This window comes from Peromyscus leucopus, chromosome 8b (assembly GCF_004664715.2).
Source record: "Peromyscus leucopus breed LL Stock chromosome 8b, UCI_PerLeu_2.1, whole genome shotgun sequence".
In the NCBI taxonomy this organism is placed as follows: Eukaryota; Metazoa; Chordata; class Mammalia; order Rodentia; family Cricetidae; genus Peromyscus; species Peromyscus leucopus.
In genome coordinates, this window is record NC_051086.1 from 24,587,144 (window position 1) to 24,606,409 (window position 19,266).

General features: G+C 43.4%; 1 protein-coding gene across 2 annotated transcripts in view; it reads right to left on the bottom strand.

The window, feature by feature from the left end:
• Window positions 1–517: 517 nt before the first annotated feature.
• Window positions 518–19,266, bottom strand: part of Grin2a (glutamate ionotropic receptor NMDA type subunit 2A) — a 437,010-nt gene continuing 418,261 nt past the window's right edge. Inside the window, exons 13-14 of one of the 2 annotated variants that reach the window (XM_028872877.2) lie at window positions 17,090–17,328; window positions 518–11,193 (exon numbers count right to left, since the gene is read on the bottom strand). In XM_028872877.2, the coding sequence (XP_028728710.1) occupies window positions 9,394–11,193; window positions 17,090–17,328 (2,039 nt within the window). In that variant the 3' untranslated portion in view covers window positions 518–9,393. The remainder of the gene's footprint in view (window positions 11,194–17,089; window positions 17,329–19,266) is intronic. The other variant, XM_028872878.2, reaches the window with a different exon arrangement.

The following is a 19,266-nucleotide window of genomic DNA, read 5'->3' on the forward strand; positions in this document are numbered from 1 at the left end:
TTGAACAAAATTAAAAAGACATACTACAAGAAGACAACCATAGGATATACTTCCTCTATCATAGAAAGGTGTTAAGCAAACGTGTAATTTTGTAGCTATGCTTGGAAATATTTAATACAGTTATTAGCACTTCCTCATGCAGTGGATCAGAACATGACAGGTATAAACTGCTGTGACTGGTAGGTGAAGATCTACTCCCAAGTGAAGACCACTGAGTGGAGCACACAGCTGTCCTTGGGCTCCACCATACAAGACATCAAGCCAGTCCTGATGTGAGTTATAGATGGTGTTTCATGTAGCTGTGGATGGAAACCCTCTGCATATGAGTTCAATCCCACTCATACTGGGTTAAAGATAGACTCATAGGTAAACCCTTTATGGATAAGCTGTTTAATTCAATAACTCTCCTGTGGGCAATGGGTGGCTTGTACATTATGTGAGTCTTGCAGCATGACTGGAAAATGAATAGTTTACCCTCTTTTACTGTCTGAGAAGGCCACTATTTATGAGTTTTATGACCTATTTCTTATTCAAGCCACCAATTAACTCACTGAATTCTTCCTGATATTCAGCTTGAAATATCTAAGTACACATACACAAACATTCCAGTGCCATATAAACTATGATGAATTCTACCAATTAATTTGGCAAGGATATGCTCTTAAATATGTTTTATCAGGGGAATGAACAAGATTAACATTCAGACTTTGAAAACAACCATAAAAACATCTTTGGGGACCCTCCGGCTGGGAAAACATCTGACCCACATTTATTTTGTGATTATTTGTGTTTTTTTAACAACCATGTTCCCTACATATTCCTGACTTAATATCTTCTTTGAAAAAAAAATTGTTCTCTTACATCCTTTCCAATGAAATATTCAGAGTAACATGAATGTTAGAAATGCTAGTTTGATCTTTCCAAATCCACCAAATTTTCAAAGAAGATGGCTCAGATTTGCCACAAAATCATGTTTAATCTTCTGTTTCTGACATGGAATATTTCCCTAATAGTCATGGCCCCAGAGCTGTGTCTGCAAACTTAATACATTTAAGATACTTTTTAAAGGAAAATAGGTTTTAAAAGTCAATACCATTTCCTAATGTGAATTAGCCTGACCTGGAAGAGAAACAATTCAATATATCATACATGCTTAATGCAAAAACCTCCAATGAATTCAAAAGGCTGTGATTGTTTCTCATGGAAAAACAGACAATGTATTCTTATATTTCTGGACCTTCACTATTAGCTCAGTTATCAATAGTCTTTGATTTGAGCCCTTTAAAAGCTTGAAACAGCAAAATGTCAGATCAATGAGAAATACTGAAAATGCCAAAGACAAACTTATGCTAGTTGGAGAACAATTAACCTTATTAATTGAAAAGGCATCTGTGGTATTGGCTATGTGTTATGCTAATATCCTTTTGAAGGTTTTTAAATCCTTCCCAAAGGTGTGAAAGAGAATTAACTGGAAGAGGTTATGACCCAGGGCTACTGATAATGAGGAATGTTCTAGAATTTTAAAAATGCAAACTCATCGGTTTGCTGATATGGTACCTAGAAGGGGTTGATGAGTGATAATTGCTTCTGTCTTATTTCTTCCTGAAGTCAATTGACACCTGATTTGTGAAGTGAATCTGAGGAATAATTCCACCTTAAATAGTTTGCTTGTGGTTTACTGGGGAATTGTGTGCTTTGAAATACAGCTCCAAAGAGGTAGAGCTCTCAGCCCTGACACTGGAGGCACTCAACTTCTGCAGAGTTCAGCAGCCCTGGGAGAGGCTCCTTGTCTCATGCAGAAACACGTCATCTCAGAATAGCTATTAAATACTAGTAACCTCTGTGTTTTTGTTTTCATTTTGATACAGGGTCTCTTGTAGCCCAGGTTGGCCTCCAATTCACTATGTAGCCTGGGTATAACCTTAACCTTAAACTCATGATCCTCCTGCATCTGCCTCCTGAGTGTTGGGATCCCAGGCGTGTGTCACCACACCATTTATGCTCACAGTGCTGGGCATGAAACCCAGGCCTTATGTGCCCTGTACAAACACTCTGCTAATTGAGCTGTACCCCTAGGCCCACACTCCTCTATACTGAGGCTTTTGACTGTCAGCTTGAAGGATGGAAACACCTGGAGAGCTATTCTCAGGAATTAAGCTAAGGGCATTTATACTGTGTTCAAAGACTCCCCAGAAGCACTTGGAGCAATGACTACATTTTTTTTTAATGAAAATGCAACTCTGGAGCCTTTCAAAGCAATTTTCCTTGTGATCCCAGCTCTATCTTCTCATCTATAAAATGGGCCTAGTACACCCCACCTCACTGTAAATATAAATGCCAGAAAAGAAGTGTGGTTTAGAACACAGGTGGGAGGGGATGCACAGATGGTACCTGTGTGCTTGGGAGCAACACCTGCATGACATATTAGACACCATGCCACTCTTGGCTCCTGTAAAGTGCTGTGGAAGGGTCCCAATTCAACACTCTTCCTTGGGATATTAACAAGTGTTGGTGTATCAACAATTATCCTGATACTAACGACCAGGAGTGCATCTCTAAGGCAATTTAACAAATGAAACAGACTAAGAAAAACAACAACAACAAAAACAACAACAACAGCATTTTAATAGCTGGCCCTCAATCACCCTGATGACTGAAACACTCCATCATTTATACAAAACTATTCCCCATTCCCTGCCCTACCTCTGAACCTCATTCTGTCTGCCTGGCGAAGATAAACCAACACAGATGAGTAGGAGGATCAGTGAGTCTGCAAATAGCATCCTGTTTAGAAAGGGGTCATGGTGCTTAAGAGAGCTTTGATTGAGGACCACAAGGCAGTGTGTGCATATGTGTGTGACTGTCTCCACACACTCTCGAAAGCATACTATGTACATATGTCTAATGGTACTAGCCCTGATGCCAACTGTTAAAGAAGAAAAGAGATTGGGAAAGGGATACTTAAGGTTAGGCACATGCTAAGTAGAGAAGGTAAATTTTCGAAGCAAAATAAAAAATGAAAAGGTTAATGCTGAGTGCAGGCACGTGGAAGAGAAGAGACATGAACAGTGTTCCAGGTTTGGAAGAGACTGTGAACAGAGGAAGGATCCCAAAGAGTTCTTGATATCCCCCAAACCAGGCATCCTGGGTAGGGACAATCCTGGGGACCTGAAATGAGCACATCTCTTTCTGCTTCTACTCTACCTCCCTGTTGCTAGTGAGGCTTAGAACAATCTCAGCCTTAGTTTCCTCATCTGCAAAATGGGAAGAATAACACTTAACTTCAAGGTTAAATTCATTCAGTGTAGACATAGTTAGGTATTTCAAGATTCAGACGCTGACCCATGGTGCATACTTGTGATGAGCAGAAACTGTAGCATTCTCATATACACAGAATGGCACATAGTGTGAAAGCATCTCCTTCCACACCCCTCCATCCCTCCGTCCTGCCAGAAACACACCCGGATTCCCTTCCTTCACACCCTTGTCCTCTTTTTTCCACTAGGGAACCTGGCATTTCTTTTGCCATCCATAACAGTAGGCACTTGGGACTCCACAAAGCACATTCTTACCCTCTCCCCTGACCGTCCACACCCTGAGCTATCAAAAGTCTTTAAAGGCCATGAGCGACCCAGCTGGGAGAACTTTCTGTTCTTCTCCTCTTTCTCCTTTACACCATGGTCTATTTTTCCACACCTCTGAAGGCTTTCCAGCCCTCTTGAGGCATCCGAGGCATGATTTGGTAAAAGCCGTGCAGGGCTGGCTAGAGCCGGAGACAAGAGCACTTGTGCGAAAAATAGGGAAGTGTGAGTTTTTCACCTGTTTAGCTGCTCCTGCCCCCCCCCCCATGTCTCAGATACATCAAAGAAATCAAGGCCATTTCCAACAACACCAACTGTATTTTCCACAATTCCTTAAAACTCGAGGAAGAACTTTTAAAAAAAGGTTTGATTATAGTATCGATTAATTTTGATCTTACAACAGCAAAGTATCGAATTCTGATTTTCACTATTTAATCTGTTTTTGTTGTATGGTCCTTGGTTATCTTTTGTATTTTGGAATTAACTTTTTCAAGCATGAACTACCTATAGGAAGAGAGTTTATTTTCCATTCCATTTGCAGCCCTTTACTCCCCAACTGGACTTAAGATGAAACTGCCCCTTGTCTAGTCCTATGGGCTGATCGGGGCCTCGTGCGCCAGCACAGCACACTCCCCGGGTGCTGCCAGCTTTCTTCTTTGGTTTGGAGCTTTAAACTAGATCCTTTGTAGATTTTCTCTAGAGGATAGGCTCCCCAGGAAAGATCCTCTCTTCCTCAGGACCCTGGGATTGCAAAGGAGCTTCAAGAAAAACCAAATTCAGAGAGTCATGCTTGGATCTGCAAAGAGCAAGAGGCAAAGCAAGCCAGGGCAGTTCTCAGTTTCTCTGGCTCTTATTCCAAAGGGACCCATGGGAAGTGTCTTCCTAAAAGAAACCTAGAGATATGTCAGCTTAGTAAAGAGTGCCAAGCCAGAAATCAGACCACAGAGTCTTGGGTTCCAGCCCCAACTCTGATGCTTTCTGATTTCACCTTAGACAGATTACTGTCCCTTAGACTACCTTAGACAGTCACTTGTCCCCTTTCCCTGAAGTCTTGGTGTCACTCCACAAAATCCATTTAATCTCAGATCCTCCTGGACAGGCATCTTGCACTTCTATACTGATAGCACTTCTAGGCACAGAACAAGCCAAGAGAGGGAAGAAATGTAAATAGCAAATCTATGTCTTTTGATGGGTTTACAAAAGTCACATGTAAATCCATATCAGCATCATATTCAAAAATGAATGTAAGCAGCATATATTGCACACGCCTAGCTCCAGAATTTTGTTTCTTAAGGGGCCAAGAACATCAATGCTCAAAGCCCCTTGAGCCCTGTCATCCTTCCTAGAGCTAATACTTAAAAAAATATAATGCCCTCTCTACATAAATACCCTCCTATCAAAATAATCAGAATGGGTTTCTGTGTGTTCACACCATCACCACCATTTAATTTTAACATAAACTTTACAATATGTACAGCTTTGTTTGGATAATACACTTAAGTGTGAATTGTAGAAATCAAGCATGTATAATATACACATGTGTACATGAGCAACTGTATTCACAGGAGTGCATTTGATCATCTCTGATCTGTATCAAGCTGACCTCATCAGAGACAATTAGAGATGAACACAGTACAAAAGAAAATGGCTGACTGGAAAACGGCAACTCCGCATTGGAAAAACCTTTCACATAGAGACCCACAAACTCCCAATGAGTGCTTCTGATCCTGTTCAACCAAAAGAAGAGGGAGGGCACACAGACAGGCCAAATTTTGACTCAAGTGTGAATGAGCAGTGTTTTGGGAAGGAAGGCCTCTTTTCTTTTCACCTTGAATTACTATTAAATACTGACTGATAAATTTGGCTTCCTCCTGCTTAAGCTCTATTTCTTGAAGTCCAGTTAATTCTAGGGTACAGCCAAGGGTAGTACCAACCAGCTCCATCTTGAAACAGTTCACATCCTTTTCTTAAGGATTCACACACAACAGCTCTACACAAAGAAACAGTACAGGAATGTGCATCACGCTAATGGGTACATTCAGCTCCTCTGACGGAGATTTCCGTTTCTCACATTAGTATTTATTTAGGTCTTAAACCACAAGGGACTTCAGTGCAAGGTATTTATTTATATGACAAGCAATTATTAAAGCTGCACTTTTTAGGTTTAAGGGAGATAAATTTTTAATCACCATTTAATTAACACCAACTTTCATTTTCTTTTTCATTAGCAATTCTATTTGCAAAGAATTCAGGGCATTTGTCATTTCCTGAGAAGGATGCAGAATTTTAAATACACATCAGCGGTAGACACATCAAATAGAATAAACAACATGAGACTGTGTGACTACCGTGGATCTTTTGACTAATTAACTGCCTTAGCTAAAGTCCCACTTAAATGAAACTATTTCATTTGTAAACAAGGTGTAATTTTCATTTTCTCTCCCCAGAAAATAAGTGTGAACTGATAGGATGTTTTTTGCTGAAATGGATAGATTTTAATGTTTCCACGAGAAAGCTAAATATTAACTCTTCTCAAGTATCCTTTGAGGCAGGGAGGGGGAACCCCAGAGCATGGCAGTCACTATTTAGATTGCTACAATAATGCAGAGGACAGAGCAGTAGCTAGTGGTGAGGCTATCACCCTTGCCCTCAGGAAGGTATTGCTGACAGGAAGACAGATCACTGGGGACTTGCTTTCTTGCAGCACTGAAGACAGAAGTGGCCTCAAACTTCCAGGTCTAAGGGTGGCAGAACTGTTTCCCAGAGCTCTGAGGTTTGGCAGGATGGGGGTCACGCCCTGGAAATTTTTCTTACACAGGATGTGGAATCCTGGCTATTTGCATTCAGGTACTTCCATCTGAAGAACGGTTTGGTGTTTTCCAAAATGGGCCAAACCAGCCAAAGCTGCTGAGATGTCAGGCTGCAGGAAACTGCCCTGACTTACTCCAGAAGGCCAGACAGTTGGAGTCAGGGATGCTGGCTTCTTAGCACCTGTGAGCCTAAGGGCTTGGAACTTGGGTTTTGCTCAGGGACCCTCTAACTGATACAGAGTCCAGGACTTCCTGTTCAGCCTCACCAGCTCCTACTGTATGTTCCATCTGCCGCTCCTCACGTTAGTTTTCCAAAGAAAGGTACTCACTTGGATTACCTTCAAACAGGTCCACATGATTACCCTGCAGTTGGAAATTGACCATCTTATGTTCTTCTTTGAAAACATCACATGTAAGAGCCAGTGAATTAGTGGAGGAGAAAAAACATTTTTACCACACAGGCCCTAACTACTAATGTTTACTTATATCTTAGTGTTAAAACAATTGTATTCTTTCCTATTGCATGATTGGTTCTTCTAAAAGCCTCATTTTAATTTCTTTTGTATGGGGTTACTAGAAGAAATGCTCTCTGGATTTTCTTGAGAAGGTTTTGAAGAGGCTGTAGAAGTGTAATTTGTGGTCTCATTGGAATGCTGTAGCATTGGACAGTGCCCCCTGGGCTTTGAGGACAATACAGGAAGCAGAGAGCTCTTGGGATTTATGGCAAGTCAGTACTCCGTATTGTGAGGAAACTTAAAATTCACTTCTGTGAGGACATGGCAGTGGCATGCAGTCTGGGATGCCACAGGGAGCCAAACTGGAGGAGTTTACCGACACTGAAGCCGACATTTAAGATCCGAAACTGGGGAGACTGTTCCAGGTTCCCTAACACAGACTTCTCCATCTTTGGGACTTGGGGAGGAAGGACGCTGAATCCATGGGATAAAATGTGACTTTGAAGTTTGTCAACTTCTAGCACTGCCTCAGCCCTTTCTGTGTCCTGAGGACAAGAGGAGACATGCTCGTGCCCACTCCCCTCTGCCACTGCATCCCCGGCACTCTGGCTTCTTGCGTCACTTTTTGTCATTATGGTATACTGCAGACTGAGTGGCCTGTTCCACGGCCAGCTCCATTTGAAGCATCCTCAAGCTCTATGATCACCTTCCTCTCTCCCGCTCAACTACAGGACAACACCAGCTACAAAACAAAACACCCCATGAGGGAAAGAAACACAATGAAGCTTCAACCCGTGGTGCTGCCCTTTTCTCCAAGAACCCAAATCAAAATTCGGTAAAAAGAAAAACAGGAAATGGTGAGTCTCTTTCATAGCAGCAAGACACCAAACTGGCTAAATCTCGTGCAAAATACCATCGCTGGCTAGCCCAGCTATTTCCAAGACAATAATGCATTGAAAATATAATAATTGATAGAAAGGAACCATATAAAATGATTAATTCATATTATTTGCTGTTTTGTGATATATCCTTGTCTAATAAATATCATAACTACCTTTTGAATCTTTATAAAAAATGTGGCAGAAATTTATGTGCTAAGAAATTTTCCATGCATGAATATTGCTCTCACTGTGTCCAATTTTTTAAAAATAATGAGTATCTGTTCTATCATATACGCACAGGCTTGAGTGGGCCAAGAATAGAACAACACAGGTGACTCAGGAAAGACAAAGGCATTGAAGACTTCTCATTTGTCTCTGTTGGTGCTGGGGAAATGGTTCACCTCCAAGAAGGTGCATCTTTCAGAGGAGAGAAATCCCTCGTCTTACTGAGTTTATCCATAGCTGGGAGAGTGCTCAGGGTATACGCACAAGTGGCTTTAATGTCTGAAGGCTTTTGATTTGAGGAGGTTTGTATAGAAATAAGTGTCTAATAGAGTTTCCTGATATTAAGGAAGATAAATGTAAAACCATGCTAGCCTTGGGCACACAGATGGCATGGTACTTCTTACAGATTACACATGGCTGCTGGCACATGTCACCACATTAACAACTCTAGGAACACAACACACAGCTAATTAGACACCATCATGGCTGTTGGGGGACAGAACAAGTTACAATTACTTTGGGAGGGATCGGGTAAGAGATACTATACAACCCTGAGTCATCACCAGAAGGGAAGAAATGCAAACTTACTTACATAAGAGTCTTCAAGATAAACTACAACGGCCACTATGTCATAGACAGAGGATCCACACCTAGATATCGAAGACATAAATGTGTTTATGCAGCTCCGAACAAGACCATTGAAGCTGAGGGTGAGAGATACACAAACATTAACATTCAAAGAGATTCTTATAGCTCTCCACCTGAGAGTCCCTGTGGCTATTTTTTCCAGATGTGTATTGGGGACAGACTACAAGGAAAGTAGCATACATACAATGAACACACTGATTTGCTATTCTTTGGGGGAACCTGGAGTTCTTGGGGGCTGAGCCAGGGTTGTAATGGAAGGCATAACAAGAAAGCTGAGAACTGTTACAAGCCAAACTTCTTAATCCTTGCACATGTCAATCTTACTAGAGTGCAAATGCATTCTTAACTGTCTTATTGTCTGTGTCAGACTTACATGCATACCATATTGCTTATTCTGTATTAGAGAAACGGTGAGGCATTTCTGATGGGGAAGGTACATGGTAGATTGATCTTCATGGAATTTGGAATATAGGCAATCACAATATCACTGTCGCCATCCGATGCACCATTATTGCCACCATACCCAGTCGGCATGTCTAGGAGCCTTGCCCATATTTATTTATTTGTTTTTGGTTAAGGATTTATCTATCTGGTATGTGCTGAGTACAGTACATACCTCATAAGATTCCTTGAGTGAAAGATTATGGCATGGAGCCATGTGCAAAAGAGCCAACAAAAAAGTACCTCCCTAAATCCTTTTCCTCTTAGTAGGGTGCTATGGGACATCCAACATTTACCCTCCAGAACGTTGGCCATTCCATGTTTCCTTATAGATAAACACTGATGGAAGATTTTAGACATCAGATTCGATACTAGGCATTTTCTTGTACACACGTCTATTGCTGCAGGAATTTAAAACCCTGGGGTTAGAGTACATGTTATTCTTATTTGCAGCATAAGGCATAACATGCTCTGAAATGTACACATCACTGTGGCCCCGACTGTCCCTGGAGCAATACGATGCTGTGGACCTCAAGGACGACCGAAGATAGCTGTCATTTACTGCCTGTGATGGCAATGAGTGTTTGTAAGGGTCCGAGGGACATCTCCCAATAACTAAGCGTTGGTCATCCCCATACGTGTGGAGGAAAGGATTATCAGAGGTGTGGTCTGGCAAGAGAGACTTGCTTCTCTTGCTGTCCTCCAGACCTTGGGGGAAGAGGGAGCTTTTGTTCCCCGAGAGTTTGCTTGAGGGAACACTGAACAGGCTCCCATATAAGTTGCCCTCCAGTAGCCGTTCTCTGTCCTTGAGGCTTATGCTCCGGGAGGGCCTGCTGAGGTCTAGCTCCCTGGGTTTGTCCAGAATGTTATCATAGGAGTGCTGTCGGTTAATCCTTAGCTTGTTCTTCTGGAACTGGAGGGCGTTGTTCTGGGACCAGTCCTGCTGGTAGACCTCCTCCTGAGTAGCTGGGTTACCTGTCTCCTGAAGCATCTGGTCTTCATCAATATCATAGAGGTTCCCCATCCGCAGACAGGCATCACACTTGAAAGGAGACCTCATGGTAAAGTGGCCTGAGTAGGTGGGCAGGTTGGAAAGGCAGCTTCTGCAGTGTGTGGAGTTCTGCCGGTATCGATCACTGCCCTCGCTGTGTGGGGAACCCTTGTCTTTTAAGGTAAAGTGCTTGGCATAGAGTTTATACTGGTCATTGTTGGGAAGCCCGTCTTCACTGTGTAACGGGTTCCTGTTCATGGGCAGCGTGGAGTCTCCCTTGCGGAAGTTCTCACTGTGGTCTTGGTAGGGATCTGGGAAGCCCACATTCTCAGGGAGGGCTATGTTCTCAACAAACTGTGGAGGATCCAAGTGGAAACTGGGCTCTTTCTCACCATCAATGGTGTAGATCTTATCCCTGGGAGAGCTTGCTTTGGTTTTCATGTAGGTACGATCAACCTCACTACAATCCTTGGGGTATTTGGAGGCCATTGACCTTTTGAAGTTATCCTTGGTCTTGTGGTTCTTATTGTTATCTGTCTCCCTGTGGCATGTGGCCCGACTTGAAGTTTCTGAAATGTCAGAGTGGGCTACCTCTTCTGGAAGATACCTAGGACTCTTTAGGGAGTGGGTTCTATTCTCTACAGTCTTTTCATCCCTCTGTGAGACAGGGTTCTGGTTCAGAGAATCCTGGCGTAGAGACTCCATGGATTTCTTCCAAAGCTGCCGCGGTCGGGAGTTCCCTTTGGATTCAGTGCTGACAGCCACCTCTACTGTGTTAGGGTTGGACTCATTGAGAGTGAGAGGATGCTGTCCTTGGAACACATAGTTACTGAGGTTATCTTTGTGCCTATTGGCCACAAATGTTTGGAGTTCATTCATGTTGTCCCCAAATATGCTCTCCTTCCCCTGAAAGGACCTGTTGTCTGAATATATTAAATTCCCCTTGTCTGAAACCATGTCCACAATAAGTGACCCTCTTTGGATGAAGTCAGTAGCTCTTTTGGGTGAGTCCATTCTTGAGGAGTTCATGTTGGACATGTTGGAGATGTTCTTGGCTGACCGAAGAAGCTTTAGCATGTTGCTCTGTGACCCAGTCAGATTGAAGTCTGGAGACTTCTTCTTTTCTTCAATGTGCACACCATGGATGCAACTGTAGATGCCCTGTGAATAAGGAACACAAAACACACATCAACAGAAGACACTAGTATGAAACCACTTGCCCATCAGAGCTTCATCTGCAAAGGCGAATTACAGATTTCTTGTGGGAGTCATGGAGAGATTGAAATTCATTCTAAATCCTGATTATCTTACTTCAAGATCTTACTTGTATTGTACCAGTGCTATGTAACTATTTATTCAGCATTGAAACATTCTATGAAGACTCAGGTAGTAAACACAACTCATAAGTTTCAGAAAGCTTCTGAAACTTTAATGATTCACAAGACTTCATCCAGATAATATAAGCAGTAACACTGGCAGGGAGAGAAGACTTCATGACCATTAGAGCTGAGAGATACTTGCAGGTAGACCATTGGAGCTACCTGCAAGGCAGCAGGAAGCTCCAGTAATGAAATTAGCTGTCTACCGTTGGCAGGGGAAGGGCTCTTTTCTCATGCTGCTGTAGTAGCTAGAGCATCAATACTCTTTGGCTTTGTAACCACCTTGCTTTCTTCTCCCCATATCCAGATTTTGGCCACCATACCTAATGCAAGCAATTGGATCAAATTTGTAGAATTTGATCTGCCTCCTCCTAAGATTGCCAGGAAACCATCCCAAGAAATGGATGCATGAAGCAGATCTGTTGTTGACTTTGGCACAAAGTAGCAAGAAGTTTTGCCATGTAACTCTGAACCTGGCTTTACCAACTCCCATGGCTGCATCAAACATAACCCAAGAGGGATGCTCTCGGAACTGTGAAGTCTTAATTCATCTGGACAGCTGCATTTACTGTCTGAAGACAGTCTCCAGCCTCACAAAAATGCTGCACACAACACATGACTGTCTCATGTTCAAGCAGCATTTGCTGACATTGTGTCAACCTAAGCCTTGTGGTTAAGGTCCAGAGCCCAGTGGCAAACCCTGCATCAACTTCCTTCTTCCTTCTTTTCTTTTCTCTTCTCCCTTTTCCTCCCTCTCTCCCTTCCTCTCCCTTCTTCCCCTTTCTCCTTTCTTCCATTTCCCCCTCATTCCCTCCCTCTTTTCCCTCTCTTCCTTCTTTCCTTCCCTTCCCACCATCTTTCCATTTTCTACCCCTTCACCTTCTCGTTCTTTCTTTCCCTTTCCCTCCTTCTGTTCTTCCTTCTCCCCTGGAATCCTTCCCTGCCTTCCTTCCCTTCTGTCCCCCTTTCTTCCATTCTTGGCCTCTCTTTCCCTCCCTCCAACCTTTCCTTCCCTCCGTTCCTTTCTTCTCTTCCTTCCCTCTTTGTCTCTCTCCTCCCCTCCCTCCCTTTCCTCCTTCCTTCCACATTATCTTCAGTCTCCTCTATCACGAGCAGTTAGGTGGCTATTGATCCTGCCACAAACCACACTTCTCCCCTTGCACTAACAATGCTAGAACATTCAGACTGTGGACATAAGAATTATGTCATACAATTATGCCGTAATCTGTCACACAATATGATCTTACATGTAATCTAGAGGGACTCTGCACTGATGGGTGAGAAACTGATGTTTCCTCTATGTCAGAGTCAGGTAGGGTCTTTGTTTCCTCTCCTTGTTGTATTATGAAATATATAGTCTTATTTTTTCTAAACCTGCAACTTTATTCTAACAAGCTCCTGTCCTCCTTCAGGAGGACCTATAGACTTCTCTGCACCTGTTACCACTGTGCAATGAGCTCCCCTGCCTCCTTGAACTGCTGGCTGTGCTCCCCTGCCTCCTTGAACTGCTGGCTGTGCTCCTCTGCCTCCTTGAACTGCTGACTGTGCTCCTCTGCCTCCTTGAACTGCTGGCTGTGCTCCCCTGCCTCCTTGAACTGCTGGCTGTGCTCCCCTGCCTCCTTGAACTGCTGGCTGTGCTCCCCTGCCTCCTTGAACTGCTGGCTGTGCTCCTCTGTCATCTTGAACTGCTGGCTGTGCTCCCCTGCCTCCTTGAACTGCTGGCTGTGCTCCTCTGCCTCCTTGAACTGCTGGCTGTGCTCCCCTGCCTCCTTGAACTGCTGGCTGTGCTCCCCTGCCTCCTTGAACTGCTGGCTGTGCTCCTCTGCCTCCTTGAACTGCTGACTGTGCTCCTCTGCCTCCTTGAACTGCTGGCTGTGCTCCCCTGTCATCTTGAACTGCTGGCTGTGCTCCTCTGCCTCCTTGAACTGCTGGCTGTGCTCCTCTGCCTCCTTGAACTGCTGGCTGTGCTCCTCTGTCATCTTGAACTGCTGGCTGTGCTCCCCTGCCTCCTTGAACTGCTGGCTGTGCTCCCCTGCCTCCTTGAACTGCTGGCTGTGCTCCCCTGCCTCCTTGAACTGCTGGCTGTGCTCCTCTGCCTCCTTGAACTGCTGGCTGTGCTCCCCTGCCATCTTGAACTGCTGGCTGTGCTCCCCTGCCTCCTTGAACTGCTAGCTGTGCTCCCCTGTCATCTTGAACTGCTAGCTGTGCTCATGCTCTTCTGCTGTGCTCCCCTGCTGTGCTCCCTGCCTCCTTGAACTGCAGGCTGTGTTTGGAGGAGGCTCACAGCATGGCCAGAGCTGGACTGTGCTATAGGAGATGGTTGGGCTGTGGCTTCTCCTTCCTGGTTCCCCTGGGACTGATAAAACACAGCTAAAGCAATTGATCTTCCTAGTGGGGCCAAGGAAGGGAAGAGATGTCATAGGATTGTCTAGGCTGAAGCTGTTTTCACAACAGCTTCCTCTATCTGGGTCAATCCATTTTCCCAATAGGCTGTTCAGGAGCGGGGGATACATATTCCAGTATAACAGGATGAGTCAGAGACCGCTAGATGTGGCCTCAAATAAGCTGTTATCCTCAAGTGAACCTCAACTTTCCCAGCTGAGAAGTGGGAAGCATATCCTCCTCTGGTGGGCACAAGGCAAGATAGACTAAAGATGTGATTGTGGAGTGGACAAGCTGTGGCCTGTCTTTGCTCATTTCTTCTTTCAAACCTGCTTGAACACATAATGCCCACCTTGTCAAAACTACAAAAAGTGCATGCCACTCACTGCTACAGAAAGATTGTTCCAGAAATCACACTCGCCTTCTGGTTAGTGAGGCTGGCTCCTGTGGAACTCAATGAGCCCCTGGCTAGAGCTTCTACCTTTGTTAGTTGGCACTCTCTCTTTCCCTCTATTACTCACAGATTCTGAATGCCTCCTATGGGTTATGGAAATGAGGTGCCCTCTTAGTGTACCTGGTGGGCTATGTGTCTCCTGGTCAACCGGCTTTGCTTCTCAGAGCCCCTGACTTCTGAAAACATGCTCAGTTGAACAAGGGCTCTATAGCCCTCCTTGGTCCCATTCATCCTGGGCTAGTCCTGATGGTGTCTAGCTTCTGTTGGTCTTAAAGGTCAGATAGTAAAAAGCATCTTTCATTCTTTAAGCTCCCTGCCTTGGAGCACAGTGGGAAGGCATCACAATCCACACCCCTTGGCTTCTGTTTTTACCAAGCTCTTATTGCTCACACTTCAAGAGACAGTCAAGGTGAGTTTTGACTGGAGATAGCAAGATTTTTCAGTCTTTTTTCCACAAATGGTGTGTGTCGGGGGAGGGACACTTTGGAGAGAAAACTAACATTAAGACCATCCCACAGATTGGAAGGTGGAATTGTTTAAGTCATAAAAATATGACAAGGGACAGTCATTGTAGAAGCTTGGTTCCAGTGTTTAATAAATGTCTCATTTGAGCTATTATATTTCCCTTAACAGTACCAGGAATGCATTTGTCCCAGGTTGGCATCCATATTGCATCTCCAGGAGCTCACCAGAGCCACTGAGCCTGCAAGGAGAGCTGCATGTGTTTACTGTATGGTGATTGTTTTACTGTGGGATGCAAGGTCAGTGTCTTGAAAGAACTGGCAATTAGGAGATGTATCCTCTGTGCAGCAGATACCTGCCTTGGGAGACTTCAGAGCATCACAGATCAGCATCCTTAGAAAGAAGCCCACACTCTGAACTTGACTAATGTATGTGACCCAACTCTGTATACAGGTTGTGTGTGTGTGTGTGTGTGTGTGTGTGTGTGTGTGTGTGTGTGTGTGTATGAGAGAGAGAGAGAGAGAGAGAGAGAGAGAGAGAGAGAGAGACAGGAGGGGAGAGAGAGGGGGAGAGGGAGGGAGGGGAAGGGAGAGAGAGGGGGAGGGAGGGAGAGAGAGGGGAAGGAGGGAGGAGGGAGGAGGGAGGGAGGGAGGAGGGAGGGAGGGAGGAGAGGGAGAGAGAGTTCACTCATGTCCATGACCACATAACTATTCACACATGTGTGTGAGGCCAAACGACAAACAGGGTGTTGCTCCTTAGGAGTTGTTATCTCTTCAGTGCCTCCCACTTATGGCCTGGTGGATAAAGTGCAAGCAAACTTGTTATTTCAGGGAAATACGATGAAAGTTTTTAAAAAGCCCCATTTTAAGCTTTGAGGCCCCAGTTTCCTCATCCACAGAATGGGTGTGATCATATTAACCTTGGGGGGGTGTTTCACAATGAGACAAGAAAGAAAACATGTCTGGCTCTGACCATCATCCACACAGTAGCTGCACCTTGCCATGTCTGCCAGTCCTCCACTGTAGGCTTTTTTATGTCAATCAACATCAGGAGCTGAACCTTCCACGTGTTTTCATAGTAAAGAAGGGAGGTAGGGAAATAATGGGACCTCCTTATTCATACTCATCAGGCTGCTCTGATTTAGAAGACAAATAATATTGGAGGAGGAGAGCCTCTGCCCTACTAGACTCCTTGAAGCCTCCAGGATGCATCAGTAGTGGCTGGGCACCCCCCTCTGCCCTGGAGGGCAGGAAAGTTCAAATTCTACCAACAAAGCTTCACCTACACTCCATAGTCCTCTCCATTTCCACCCCTAGCATGCTGGGACTCTGTTCATTTTTCATAATGATGATCCTACCAACTTGGCTGTCTGTTCCAAAAAGAAGCTAGATTTACAAGCAAATGCAACAGTGTGCATTTGCTTAACATAATCCCAGAACCATTTGGATATGAAAAGCCTTTAGTAATTGGCTGGGAGAATTAGTTTAAAGTTGGCATAATTCCTAGCTATATGCATGCACGTTGTTATTTTTAAGCAATCTGTGTGTTTAGATGCCATCAAGCTAATTAGGAAATATGTATTTGCACAGAACCCAAGTCAAGTGTAATTGAATGGAGAAAATAAATCCTTCTCACAAAGCTAATGTGTACCTTTTGAATCTCCAAAGTTCTCAAAATCACCTCATGCTAAGAATAAACAAATTCATTTTAAGCTGATTATTTCATTTCCCCCAATAAAAATCAGCATATGAAACTAACTGTTGTTACCACTAAGATGGGAAGATGAAAGAAACAGGTAGATAAATTAAGGAAGGATATATGATATATGATAGAAAGATAGCTAACCAGGTGATAGATAATAGATCGATGACAGATACATGGTGATAAGTATTAAATAGACGGATGTATTGACAGTTGGTGACAGATAGATGATAGAGTGATATATGACAGATGACAGAGATGCATGGACATATATACATACATACATATATAAAGTAGATAAATAGATAGACAATAAGTCACTGATAGATGATAGATGTATAGATGATGGATAAATAGATGTCATATAGACTGATAGATGATAGTTAATTGATAGGTGATAGAGATAGATAAATAGACATATAAATGTTAAAAGATAGTTGATAGATTGGCAGGTGATAGAGAAATGAAAGATACATAGATGATGATGGCGATGATAGATTGATTAAGATAAATAGATGATTATGATAAATAGATGATTGAGATAGACAGGTAATATATAGACGATCTGATAGATATTAAAATGTCTCAGCAATATGTAATATGTGCCTGATTCTCTGAAAGCCCTGTGTTGTTCTGGACCCGCCTGCTGTACTGGGAAGGAGCTGCTTGGGGTACTGACCCTGCTAATGGAGAAGAGCAGCCCGGGCCGGTCAGAACACACGCCGGTGAAGCAGAAGCGCAGCTTCCAGTAGAAGAGGTGCTCCCAGATGAAGGTGATGAGGCTGAGGGCCATAGCTGCGGCCAGCATGTAGAACACGCCCGCCATGTTGTCGATGTCCAGCTGGCTGCTCATCACCTCATTCTTCTCATTGTGGCAGATGCCTGTAAGCCACAGCGTCTCCAGTTCCTCCATCTCACCTGCATAGAACATAACACCAACTGGCAGTGAAGACCTTGCTGTAGGCATTTCTGAGTTGGTAACAGGTACATGACTTACAATTGTGTGACCTTAAGGTAAGTTACTGAGCTTGGCTGACCTTTGGCTGTTCAGTTGAGGATAACACCTCCCTGCTACTATTATGAACTCAAATTAGATGGTATTTACAGTGTGATGAATTTGGCAGCACCTGGTATAGTTTTGATCATGGTTGCAGCCTCCCCATTATTTTTTTTGTCCTCTATACACCCCAAAACCCTATCCACCCAAGTTCATGCAGGATAGGCATGATGCAGTGGAAATATTTAACCTCCAAACCCCTCACTTCCATGAATAATGTGTATAGCAAGAGTGCATACTCCAGGGAGTTGTGGTGAGGGTCAGTTGAGTCTGGTTCACATCAAGTTTCATAAACAATAGCTTGTGCTACTATTGATTGTAAGGAGGAAGATGCCTGGAACTATGCCTGACAGATGGTGGACCTCAGCTATATCAGTTTCTTCTTTCTCATGTTTAGAACACCCAAAACCACTTCAAAAAACTCACCCACAAGTGATGAGCATAAGATGCTAGACATTAGTGGAATAAAGACGTCTTGGCTCTGAATGGCCCCTTGCAAAGCAAACATCTTCTTCACTTCAATAGGTGACTAAGGAAACAGGTGTGCTTTTCATTGGGAATGAAAAGGAGGCACACCTTACACTATTTCTTTGGTGCATTTTATCCAGTCCCCATTGAAGATCAAATTCCAGGATCTCAGTGTCTAGTAATTACACCAACCATCTACAGTTTACTAAGCACTGACATTTACTCCATGAATCAGTCTTAAGAATTCTATCTCAGGGACATTAATCATCACAGAAAACTTATATGCTAAATGCAAATCATGACTCCATTGTGTATGTATGTAGCTGATCTCTAAGCTGAGTAGGAGGTATCTGATGGAAAATGAAAGGATGATTTTAAAAGTTTGTGCTGCCTCTCTGTTATCGTTATGGATTTCAAGTGAGTCTTGTTTTGAAGTTTTATGAAATCAGTGTATTATCACCTCTGTTTTTCTCTCATTTTTGAATGCAAGCTGGAGGTGATATTTTCTGGGCCTTGTGGTAACATTCAGTTTTCCTCAGATCTGAACTGCTGTCGTGGGGTCAGGGTCTGCTCACTGCCATTTGCTGGCTTCACGATCTCTATTTTCTCTCTTCCTTTTGACTTTGGTGTAGAATCTACATGTGGATTTGCTTTATTTATTGAGATTTTGGTCTCAGTGTGATTGTTCCAACTGATGACTCTCGGGGAAATGTTCTCACCACGGGCAAGTGAGATGACTTGGCATATAAGGGTACTTGCTGCCAAGCCTAAGACCTGAGTTTCATCCCTGGGATTCACATGGTGAAAAGAGAGAACAGACTCCTGATAGTTGTCCTCTGACTTCCACGTGTGTGCCTGACTTGTGTCTTACTCATGTACACATATATAAATATTAAAAAATAAAATTTTGTCTACTATTGCTTTAAATATTAATGCCCCCATTTTAACATTTTTAAATAATTCATACCTCTCTGTAAATCTTCCTAAACTTTGGTAACTACTTATCTATGGTGTTATCTTTTCCAGTGTCACGTAGTTGGAAGTATTTCAGACTGGCTTCTTTCGCTGCATAATATGCCTTATAAGGCTCCCTTGTCTCCTCAATACTGAGTTCCACATTTGGATACAGTTTGCTTATCTGTTCACCTGTAGATGTTGATGTTGGTTCTTTCCAAATTTGCACCATGACAAATAAAGCCACTACAAACATTGATTAGTGAAGATGTTTATGTGTATATTTTTTATTCATTTGGTTAAAATATCTAGAGAAATTTTGTGAAATTCTCTGGATTATATGGTAAAGAAATGCTGAGCTTTCTAGGAAACTGCCC